General features: G+C 36.7%; 1 protein-coding gene across 1 annotated transcript in view; it reads right to left on the bottom strand.

Moving 5' to 3' along the window:
• The window catches only part of sff (BRSK family serine/threonine-protein kinase sugar-free frosting), a 68,345-nt gene extending 58,987 nt beyond the window's left edge, over positions 1–9,358 (bottom strand). The window contains exon 1 of the mRNA XM_085956914.1: positions 8,278–9,358. Within this exon, the coding sequence (XP_085813040.1) occupies positions 8,278–8,362 (85 nt within the window). The 5' untranslated portion in view covers positions 8,363–9,358. The remainder of the gene's footprint in view (positions 1–8,277) is intronic.
• Between the last annotated feature and the right edge of the window lie 3,765 nt (positions 9,359–13,123).

The following is a 13,123-nucleotide window of genomic DNA, read 5'->3' as shown; positions in this document are numbered from 1 at the left end:
TAACCATTGATGACATTCAGTCAACTTTTTTGGTTAAGAGCAGGGCTCGAAATGGAAAAGTTTATGAACCGGAGCGCATGACAATTTTCTGAAGATGTTTACATAGTTACCAAATTTTATAAAAATAGTAAGCCTATCTAGCTCAGACGATCAAAATATTTTTTCAACGAGACGGAGCGATAATTTTACCAATTTCACGAACCGTAACGGCGCTCCGGTCCATTTCGAGCCCTGGTTAAGAGGTTTTGTTCCCAGCTCTACTAATGAGTGTACGTGGTGCGTCATTTTAATTGTGACTTTTTATCTGGTTTCCCCGCATAGGTATATTACCCAATTCTTGATCTTGCTGAGGTAACCGAAGAATATAAAGGTAAGAAATCAACGTATTCGCAATATTAATATACCTACATTTATTATTACTCAAGTAGGTTCCTATGTACATTATTATCCTATAATTCCTCATCACAACGTTAATTAATTTCTTAAATAACTACGAGTATTGGAATCGTATATTTCCCAATTGTATAAAATATGCATTCCTCACGTAGGAAAACATATTATTACGCTTGGAGTTTCGAGAAATTCTAAGAAAGTAAATTTAATACATACCTACAACACGAAAAGGGTCCAAATGACTACCAAAAGAAAATTACTTATTTCAAAATATATCTAGTATGTATATATTGGACAGTTTGCAGAGAACATAATATCGTTGTGATTAGACCAGGAAACTCGAGAAATAATTGGAACTGTAATACCCAACGGGTATTGAGAAGCAGGCAACCGATCTCGAGTGTGGAAGAATACGGAATAAACTTAAGCACGCGTCAAGGATACGTCATACGCCGAATACTGACAACAGCTGCTCCAGGTTTATGCACTGACGCTCATTTAAATTGGTGTATCGAAGGTTGCAACACAGACTATTGCACGTCTATAATGCGTGGTTCATTTTCGTAGGACACTCACACATTAAAAACGCTGCGTCAAAATGTACTGTATTGGGATATAGCCTATTGGAATTCTATTTGTTAATCTGTTCTGTGGATTAGACAGTGGTGATTATTTTTACTCAGGTATGTATTCAAAAACTTCCCCCACCTCTCTATCCTGGAACAGTATCCTCCAGCGTACTTCATTCCATTGTACACACCGCGAGTGGAATTTATCGCAACGGGATTATTGTTATTATTTATTATAAATTGTTATTAGGTACCATGCTACTTATTTACTAACAACTCAACAATTCCGCCGCGATAAATTCCACTCACGGGAGTTACAATGGAATAAAGGTATAACACAAACACGCCCTCCAAACCAAACCCACTCCGCACCACGCTCGGTCTTAATCGAGCGTATCACGAGGCACCACGTTTGATGTGAAGCATCTGTACATTTGTTTACGCCTGGTAATGTCCCAGGAGCAGCTACCTGAGACTGAGGTCGCCATGCTCTGTCATGCATGTCCAAGTGAGCTTTGACTGAGTTTACTGATTTTACTCTAATGCAAAGTGCCGGGGAGAGAAAAGGCACAAGGAAATTAACAAAAAAGAAAGAAATTAAATAAGCATAACCAAAAACGAAGCTAATCATACGGACAGCAAAAATTATGTGAAGAGATCTTCACGCCCGCAGTAAGACGCCACATTTAAAAAAAAATGCAAGATAATTGGCCTTTGTGGTGACCAGGTCGGACGGCCCGATGGGCCCAACAACTGGTTGGACCGACTCGAGTAACTCTTCCCTCTCGGAGTACATTCGCGGACATTCCCAGAGGATGTGGTTTGCATCCTGTTTTTCTCCGCCACATGGACATGTCGGTCGGCTACCAAGTCCAAGCTCAAAGAGCTTGGCAGCGAACCCATTCAATAAAGGTACAGGTGTCGTCTGCACATTAGCATTATTGTTGACATCGTCTAGCAACCGAAGTTTTGCTATCCAGGATGATCCTCGGCTGCTGAGAAATGTCCATTCTTGTCGGAATCTACCAAGAATGTTATAATTGGAAAATCGAGGTATGTTATGATGGTTTTACTTGATGGTTTTACGCTTATTCCAACATGGCTCAATGTGTGTACCATCTGGCTCGATGGTTTTACGCTTATTCCAACATGTCTCAATGTGTGTACCATCTGGCTCGATGGTTTTTTGTTCGGCGTCGAACAAATTGCGCTATCCGAAAAAGATTGAAGGTCCGTAATTCTTGCTCGACGTAACTTGAGTAAGGGAGTGTGGACGCACCGGCAAGGCTCGTTTGGCCTCGCTCTCACTCGTGGTAGAAGTCGTGGCGGTGCGACGGTGGCCTCACAGCGTCTTGTGTCGAGTTGCTCGACTGTGTGGACGCAACGACGAGCATGCTTCCAAGTCAACATGCTCGATCGAGCAAAACCGTCGAGAGAGAAGGAACGTGGGTACTAGGCCCTAGCCAGAGCTTGTGATTTGTGTAGTTTTCTCCAAATTAGAAAATTCTCAAAATCAAGACTTTATGAAAATACCATTTTCAATCAATGTTTTCCATTCCAGACATTCCATTCAGAATCAAGGTTGTTCCTTTTACTCTTAGGTCAATTTTTTCACCAATAAATTAAAGATATAGGTATATTCTAGAAACGGCCACAACCTCTATACTTAGCTATAATCATAGGTAGTCATACGTATGTGATCATACAAGTTTACTACGTGATCGATCAATCTAAAGACTTATATACTTACAATCTTTTTTTCACAACCAATAAAACCATCCAAAAGATTATTTTTTTTAAATATATTATGTAAGGAAGAGCTTGACAAAATTTGAAACTCCCGTCACCGCATAAACCCCAAGTACTTCACGTTTGAAAATACAAAAAGGTTAGATACGGCTGACGAGTGTACTAGCTGATTGCCATCTAAGTAAAAAAAAAGGTTTACGATGGCGATAATTAAACATTTCTGGGGGGTGCTGCAAAGAGAGTAAGTTGGTATTATCAGTTCAAACAATCCGAGTTAAAAGCAATTAAAAATAAATAATAGCCGAATTCCTTCATGTTAGACTCTTATCAGGGCGAACGGTATTCGAGACAAAGTAAACTCTGCGAAAGTTAATTTTATAATTATTATGCAAGGGTTTCAACACTACTTTCAATAAAAAAAACACAATAATTTCAAACGTCCATTTTCTCTCACACGGTAAAAGGAAATTTTTGGTTTGAAATACCTAGTTCAACAATTTAACACCAGTGAGGTATCTAAGGAAAATGCCTCCTTCAACATTGATTATTTTCTAATAGGTACTTTGGTGCCAAATATATTTTTTGACGCAGAACTATTTACTTCTTTGTGGTATATATTCATGACCGACAAGGCCGCATCACAAAATTACAAGTTATTTAAAACGCTGATATTGAAGTGGAGTTGTTTAGATAACAGATAAAGGTTTCATGTTCGCGCGTCCTCAACAACGGTGTGGAAAGAGGTATATTACGCAAATGAGGGGACGAAGACGAATGCCGTCAGTCACCCAACAATCACCACGCGTAGCACCCGTGTTGTGTGTAGAGTTGGGTTTCGGGAATTCTCGAGAAATTTTCGAGATTTTCCATCCCGGATATCGAGAATTGAAATTTTTAAATTTTTGGAAATCCCGGATCTCGAGAATCTTTTCTCGGGATTCGGGATTTCTTTATTATCACATATGAATTGAAAAAACATTTTTTTATATGAAAAAAGTGGACAGAAAACACAAAACGTTCAAGGAATGATCGGGGCATTTAACGCAATTAAGCCAACGTTGACTCAAAATGAGCGCAATTTTTGCATCAGGGAATGTTGTGTCTCAAAAGCGTACGCGATCGTCAGACGCAGCGATTGAAAGTCTGTGTTTTTTGAAATTCTATTTTAATTAACCCATAGCTTACGGGCCGCACAAAATTGTGTTTTTGCTAATTACTTTTCAAATGCAAATTAACACGTTAATTATAAAATTAATTAAAAGGGCCCGTAAGCATTGTGTTAATAAGTAATGTTTTGAATTATTTTTGTTTTCCTACTTCTATGTTGTTTGTCTTCTTACATAAATAAAAAAAAACATATTTTTTCGGAATCGTTTACAGTGATTTTTGGATTTTTACAGGCTTTTTTGAAATTTCCCAATTTCTCGAGAATTCATTTCTGGAAATCCCGAATCTCGAGATTGAGATTTTCTCGGGAAATACCCAACTCTAGTTGTGTGTCTCAGGAATAGTGCACCAAGACAATTTTCTGACAATGTCAACGATAAATAAGATAAAAATTCAACCAGAATCAAAGAAAACTTAATATGGTTAAGCGCAGATTTTAAGTACCTAATGTAAAAAGGTGCCACTAACAGCCTGATATCTAGACTTTACAGAACTACCTAATCAAAATGACTACAACCTTATCAGAATAGGTATGTAATCGCTGTACTGTATTTTCACACAATACTCTGTTCACACAGCTCGCCTGTAAACGGACGTAGAGTATATGCATCATAGCTTTGCACTCCCGCTCTAGGATAAAAATGATGTACATAATATATTAAAAAAATATTTTATTTACACATATTATTTATTTATTTAAGTACCTACTTATTACTACATTATTATTTTAATACAAGTGAATATCATTTGATGTAATTTTATGCGAAGTAATCAGGTAAAGTAGCGTAACAGTATAGTAAAAAGTGCAAAGTTAAAAAAACGTATAGATACTCTACCTACCTAGTTCTACGACAAAACTTTAACCCCTGCGACCCCGTGCACAGTCGCCATGTCTACCCACTGTTTTTTTTTTTAAATCAAACTTTTCGCACATCAAAACTCGTCCGTCTGCAACGTCTCGAATACGTCGTTGTGACGTCATCGTTATTCACAAAACACACATAGCCAAACGGAGCTCCGCAGATTGGTGTATCTAGTGCCTCTCGGGCTGCGAGTCGAAGACGCCAGAACGCATACGAACACCTACGAATTGGCCATTCCTATACCGACTCGCCGTTCGCCGCATCCAAATATCTATACGTTTCGAGAGGTTAAGTGCGACTGTCGCTAGGTAGATGTACCTACATTGTCGCGGTCTTCATATGCAACATCGGATCGATGTTCCGAGAAGGTTTGATTTATAGCTGTGCGGCAGACGAGGCGAGTTTAGATACCCTAAAGCTCGGGAGTACGAGAAGAGTGGATGGAGCGAAGGTCTTCACCTAGGTACTACTGCCAGAGTACTAAGCTAAGTGTGCACTATGTATGTCGGATATTAATAGCTTACCTCCACCCTTCGCCACTGGTACACGGTATATTTATAGATTTTTTTAAACTAACCATATGATTACGTAATATTTTGAATGGCAGTTATATCAGTAGGTACATCATCACCAGCCGGAGTCGATCCACTAGTAGGTGAAGACCTTCGCTCCATCCACTTTTCTCGTACTCTCAAGTTTTAGGGTATCAACATAGTCGTTGTGTGCCACTCGGGTTCCCCAAATAGTCAAATACAACTGCATTTTCCCGGGTGATTATCCATTTGCAGAGCAACATGACCGGCCCATTGTGATTTCATCAACATAACGACCTCTATCATTTGTTAATTTATTTTCTGGTTTTCCTAATATTTTCTGGTCACTATTCTTAATATTCGGATTTCTCTTAACATGCATACGTTAGTGCTGGTAGCAACCATTCAGGCGTAGAATTACGTGTCGCGGCAGTTTGGTTATATGCGAAATATTTTCATACCATGGATTACTTGAACGAATGGTGAAATGCATATGTTATTATTAGTAGACAATTATTATTAATTATTTTGGGCGGCTGTACCCCTCGCGGTGGTCCTGATCTGGTAAGTAATAGTGTATTTTTTGCATAATGCTGTAACTTGCAGTACCTATTTATCGTTAATCATGAAAATATTCATTCATGACAAAAATAATAATGGAGTATGAATTACTGGTCTATAAGATTGTAATCGCGTGATGTTTACATCGTCAATCGATCAGTGTTTAATAAATTATACATTTTCAAAATCACGTACTGACAATGATTGCTTCTAACCTTTTCAGAAATAGTGTGTTTGTTTTGTATTTAATTTCATTATCCGATAATTCTAGGTACAATCCGAACCCTCATCTTACTACTAAGCAGTAGCGAAGGGTGGAGGTAGGCTGTTAAAATCCGCCATAAACAGTGCACATTAAACTTTGCCCGTCATACTTATTTGTTTTCTAGACTACAATTTACAGATGGTGTTGGTTAATTTTTTAAATTCAATTAAACCCTGCGAAACCAAGCTATAATAGATAATAGTCAGAAAATACTTGTCTATCTATAAAATATATAAAATTATGCCATTTTATCATACATAACTGGGTATTTTATAGTTAAAATAATAAATCTATTAGAGTTAATCCAACGAAAACAAAAAAGTATGAATGAAAAAATGTGCACATTTTTGTCGTATCGCCCAAAATATATCTAAACTATTATGGTTTGGTTTAGGCAGGGTTTAATTGATTTTTAAAAACTAACCAACACCACCTGTAAACAAATTGTAGTCTTAGTTCAATAAAAACAAAATACGTATGACTAACAAAATTTAATGTGCACTATTTATGGTGGATCTTAACAGCCTACCTCCACCCTTCGCTACTGCTAAATTAGCACTCGAAATAGAAAAATTTACGAATCCGAGCTCAAAGGTGCTCCATTTTTTTTAGTACAATATTTTAGTACATTAGTTTTTTTCGTTAAAAAAATCATAAAAGTTCATGCGGGCATCTGCGGCACAATTACCTCGAATTCTATTAAATAACACAATTGATATTATAATACGTGTTTTTCTTTCAAATTATTGATATTGATTGCTGATTTAATAATGAAATAATTCTAGCCTTCGGGTCAAAAAAGATTCCTCTAATTAAAGTCGCGTTGACACGGTCCAAGTACGATCCAAGTACACTTGGACCGAGTGCCATCCAAGTGCACTCGTATGAGACATCTTCAAACTAATTATTCCTATCCAAGCTTGCTTGGATGAGTAGGACGCGGTCCAAGTAGCTTGGATAGGAGTAAAGCCGCGTTGACACGGTCCAAGTACGATCCAAGTACACTTGGACCGAGTGCCATCCAAGTGCACTCGTATGAGACATCTTAAAACTAATTATTCCTATCCAAGCTTGCTTGGATGAGTAGGACGCGGTCCAAGTAGCTTGGATAGGAGTAAAGCCGCGTTGACACGGTCCAAGTACGATCCAAGTACACTTGGACCGAGTGCCATCCAAGTGCACTCGTATGAGACATCTTCATACTAATTATTCCTATCCAAGCTACTTGGACCGCGTCCTACTCATCCAAGTTAACTTGGATAGGAATAATTAGTATGAAGCTATCACTTGGATGGCACTCGATCCAAGTATACTTGGATCGTACTTGGACCGTGTCAACGCGGCTTAATTCGTATGAAGATGTCCCGTACGACACGAGTGCGCTTGGATGGCGCTCGGTCCAAGCGTACTTGGATCGTACTTGGACCGTGTCAACACGGCTTTAACTGCGTTTTAACATCCTATCATTATAATAGGAAAGGGTCATAATGTCATCGGTTTATCTTGCAAAACTTATAAATCCCATTTGGTTTAAAAAAAATAGATTTATGTTGAATACGCCAGTATTTATTTTATTCTAATCAAAAGACAAATATGTGGGAAGAGCTTAAATCGTGTGTCCCCATGCAACGGATTTTTTAAACATTGAATACCAGAAATCGCTGTCATTTTGTTTTGTATGGAGAGTTTAGTCTTTGTTTCTTTCTTTCTTTTTTTCAAATTTCGAACTCAGATAATTCTAAATCGAAAATTAGACGGCTTTAAAGTTTCCTGAAACAAAGGCAGTTTTGAGTTTTTGAGGCTTGTGATTGAATGGCGTAGGCATGGCGTAGGCTAACAATGCAATTATTGAATTTATAATGCCACAATATGTTTATTAAAAATAATCTGAGAGTTCTATATATAGAGCTTTTGAGAAACAGAGAACAGTGAATGACAGCATAGGATTTATTGAATAAATAGATAGGTACATAATTATATACAAAGTTATACGGATTGCCTAAACGTAGGCGAGTAAACTTTACGTTTCACATAAATTAATTATTATCTAGGTACCTACAGTTACAGCTGTAGTCGGTAGTGGTATCGTGATAATATTATTATATGACAAGGAGTGACAGAAATAATGCCTTCTTAATTTTATAATTCGATTAGAGGAAAATAATACATCGACATACCTGTTTGACCTTTCCCAAGGGTCTTCTCCAATCTGTAAGGGCCGACATACTGTTGTCCCTCACCAGCGCAATTTTCTTTCTGCATATTGCTTGGAAAGAAACCTTAAAACTATCACTGCGAAACTCTTCGCTTCACTTTCGCGAAATGGTCAGCGCGCCTGTTCATTTTCACACCGTTTCTCTTTTCAGCTGCGGCCGAGGTCCACCGCATCTTCGGCGAATCCTCTCCGGGAGACTGCATTCACAATCCCGCCGAAAAACCTGACAGCGGCGCACCAAAACATGGCTTCCGCGACGATGACAGATAAAAAGAACTTCCGACGAATAGAATCCACAAAAACGCAACTCCTCACCGCATCACATTGTATTTATTTCACAATATAACACACGGAAATCATGCAATATTTGAAAATATGCAAGAAGTGGCAAAATAACATCCGACATCTTTGGACATCAATTCCTTTTTTGAACGCAACTGATTAATGTTCCAAAAGTCCTCTAATTAACAGCTAATGTTCGAAGGTTAGGCAAATGTCAAAATGCTAATATTGTAAGGGTTTAGCGACGATCAATAAATAGGGTGCGATATGTCAAAATTGAATTTGCGATACTATTAAATTATATCGACTGACGCTCGGCGATCAACGCACCATTTTTTTTTATTTTTCACGCCCCATTCGCGAACAGTTTTCCGGTATAAAATGCACCCCTCATCCGAAAGGTTTCTTTCAAATGAAATCGACAGCATTAGTCAATATCAGTTTCGTAAGAATGATTTGGCCAATTCCGTATCTTCACTCACTGCAATGTAACGAGAACATTCGTTCTTACGTATATAAACACATGTTCGGACACAAAAATCAATACGGTTCACTTTTTACGTTACGCGTTTTTCCTTCTCTGCGGAACTTCCATTGCGCTTTCGACTTCGCGATCTCATTGGAATGATATTATTTGTACAGAACGTGTGGAATATGATGCTAGCGGTAGTTATCGCGTCTGTTTCTTATCTAATTTGTCTTGGAAACACTAGGAGATACAATATTTTAATAATTGCCCCTGAGATTTCCTACCCTGTATTAGGGGGTTGTCGAAATTAGGGGTGTGCTATTCTCACTACATTAAAGTTTTTATTGTCGCTATTTATGTGTACTTTCGATAAATATTATATTTTTCATTGCCGTAGTCACTGTTAAAGTACCTACACGCGTAGGAAGAGAGAAAAGGATATAAGTAGTAACCACCTCGGTACTTAACTAACTCTTGTAAGGTAAAACAGTACTTATAATTTATTATAGTAAGTATTCAATAATTATTATCGTATAGGTACAATCAGACATTAGCTACGTTTTCAATATCATGCTTAAATATTATTACCTAATTGGATATTCTATTAAACCATCATGGGTAGTTATCATGGACTGAAATGCATTCAGCATAGCTTCAAATTAGAAAATGTAATATAATATTACCTATTTTATACATACTTTTACGTCAAAAATACTATAATATTGAAGAATTCAAAACGAATGGTGTCCGTGTGCTACAATTTTTCAAAAATGTTATAATTTTTAGACTTCATACTATAATCAGCTTAGAAAAATGTGCCAAACTGATTAGGATGTCCGCCGGCAACTAACTACGAATGCTCCCCGACCCCCCCCCCCCCGGCTCGCATGTCGACCCTTCCGCCGCAGGAAATGTAGAAGCCAGTCGGCGGGGCGATAGAGGGGTACGCAACCATAAGACGGTGTTAATGGGTGGACAGCCATACCCAATTGTTACTGGTTTTCCAAAGTCAGATGTAGTGGAGATACATTGTCCTTAGTGTACTCTCATCATCTGAATGGAAATATCCAGTCCGAACTCGGACAGGACTGTGGGAAAACACCGATAAGTACATATTAGCATATTAACATGTTTTGAAAAATATATATTTTTACATTAAACTAAGTAGGTAGGTAGGTACTTATAATGACAATTTTTTATTACGTTACATGAAAACAATTGTTTTATAAATCCTTAACTGTTAATTATTGTAAAGGACACATTAGCTTGCTAAGTGCCTCGTACTAAAATATCAATAACCTATCGGTACTGTATCGTAATAGATTTATGGCTTTTCACTGCGTGTTCTTCCTCCTCCTTCATCGACGTTTCGAGCTCGTTGCAGAGACCATTGTCAAGAGAGATTCATATCTCGAGGAAGAACACGCGATGAAAACCTAAAATAATCTATTACGATAACAAATAACCGTGGTCAAACATTATAAAACTCTACTTTTATGGCGACCGACGAACGATTAGCATTTTTCATAGATTGATTTTATTATTCGTGGTTAAATTAATTGTACCCACGTTATATCAAAGAAGTACGTATATTGTCAAACGTACGGTAGGTATATTTGTGTTTCTTTTGTTCAGTATTATCATTTTGTATTTGAACTAATCTCCTATTTGTTTATTGTTATCTATATTATATTAGGTATCATGGCATACAACCAAAAGAGTGTGATAATAGCTGTAACGTCAACTATTTTCCAACTAGGTACCTAACCACTTCGCAATAAAAAGAGCGCCAATTTTCAATGAAATAATTGCTTTCCAATTCACAATAACGCTACAAAATAATATAATGACACCTTATTACATCGTGAATATTTCTAATAATATTTTAATTTTACGAATATTATATCTCGTGTTACGTAATTATTTTAGGATTATGATACAATTTCAGATGAATTTGATATTTTTAGGGTGGCATGCTGACTTTAGTGAAGATGTAGCCACAATAAAATTGCGCGCATGCGTTAAATGAGTCATATTTACAGAGAGGTGGGGCAAATCTAGCACTGCCATTGCACAAAAAAAGTCACCCCCATTATGCGGCATGCAAGGCTGAATAAATAAATAAATAAAAACATTTTTAAATTGTTGCATGTCATGCAGAGCAGATTGTATAACTTTACTGTTATCGTCATTTTAGTATATTACATGGTATTTTAGCGGACAATTTCAATAGGTAGGTATTGTTTACAATACGTTATATTGATATAAACGCGTTCAAGGGGTACCATAGACATCGAATTAAAAAAAAACATCGTTAGGTAGGTATGTATGTGGTAGGTACCTACATAATATGTTTTAAAAGTTAAAAAGGAAATATTACCTAATAAAACTATTATTGATTCGCACGTGCTTCTAGTTTAGTCAAAATAATAATAAAATTTTCATAATAATTAGTAAAAGTTTACACCTACCAATATGATTCCAATTAGATTCCAAGTGGAACCGTGAAATTATAAAATTACCTAATTATGTAATTGTTATTTTTTACTGTCATAGATCTCATTAATTTACATGCAGTTTTTATGTAGTACATTCATTTATTGACAGTTCACAATTATTACAATATTTTTGTAATAATATTATTATTCAACAAAGAACATCGAGAATAAAGTGAAACATTGACATCTATTAGCATATATCAATATCAAAAAAATAGCAAAGTACCAAACCTTTGATTAGTTTTCAATTTATTTCATAGATGCTCTTATAAATTATTAATATACATACTAGTAATATTATTATGTGTGCATGTCCAACTTCAAGCTGTAATTTACTATCCAGTATCGAAGCTCAGTGATCTACCACATTCTCAATTTTAAATTTACAGAAATTACAAATTAAGCAATACTCGTATTTCACGATGATAAAGAAATACTCAATTTCCCATTTGTCATGAAAATCTTGTTTTGGACACTCATTGTCAAATATTCTTCTACCACTGCGACAGTAAGGGTTAAACTACCTGAGAATTCACATCTTACCTTTCTCTCACTCCTGTAGTATGCCGTGAGTGATGCAATACAAATCAAATATTATGATGTGGCCACGCAGGCTTCCGCATGGTTAATTTGAAAACGACTCGACTTTTACATAAGCTGATAACGGAAATAAAAATAAAATGATTAATGCTTTCTCTTAAAAACCTCAATGAAATCGTATCATATTACAACTGAATGTATAGGTACACTATTTATAGTATCATGACGTTACATATTCAATTTCTGGGGACCCATGGTGCGATCGACCAAGGTCCATCATGTGATCGACCGGTCGACCACGATTGACTTGCCTGTAATGTACCATGAATTTTATTCTAAAAATTTCATAATGTATACTTACACACTGTCAAACGAATTTACTTGAAATCTAGAATAATTGTCTCCCATCCAATCCTGGTGTCCAAGATGGTGATTCATAGTGTTGATTCATGGGTAGAAGTGTGGGATTCTCAGCAAGGCCGATGAGTGTTTTTCGAGAGAAAGTTGATACTAAAAGGTGGAGACTAATTTCCTCCAAGAGTTAGTATATTACTACATTCGCTAAAGTTCGAAAACTCTGATTGGCGAGATATGTAAGACGAGTGAACATGAAGTGTTTCTGAATGACATGCCAAATGGTCGCTGCTTTTTACATACCCCAAAGATGCTTGATAGATGCTCATGGTGGAAAAGACTTGATAGAAAACCAAGACTTCACTAGGTAGATAATGTAGGAAAAAATGATAAGGAGTTTCGGCTGATAAACCAATTGAAAGTAGCAGCGTAGTACCTATCATGAAAGTAGAAAATTAAATAAACCAAGGCTTGATTTGGGTTATTATGGCACCATTGAAAAGTGACTAAACATCTAGTTTTCATGTTTTTACTTCACAATAATCCGTATCATCACAATGTCTCTCCCATGTCCATGCCCTCTCGGCAAAAATTGCTCGCTTCTATACCCATTCTGCAAGGAGTGCCTGGAAGGGTGAAATAACACTACATATTGACAGTTTACT

This window comes from Rhyacophila brunnea, unplaced genomic scaffold (genome assembly GCF_057557595.1).
Source record: "Rhyacophila brunnea isolate RB1 unplaced genomic scaffold, BYU_Rbru_1.0 scaffold_6, whole genome shotgun sequence".
Taxonomy (NCBI): domain Eukaryota; kingdom Metazoa; phylum Arthropoda; class Insecta; order Trichoptera; family Rhyacophilidae; genus Rhyacophila; species Rhyacophila brunnea.
The sequence above is the reverse complement of the archived record's forward strand: the minus strand, read 5'-3'. Positions and strand labels throughout refer to the sequence as shown.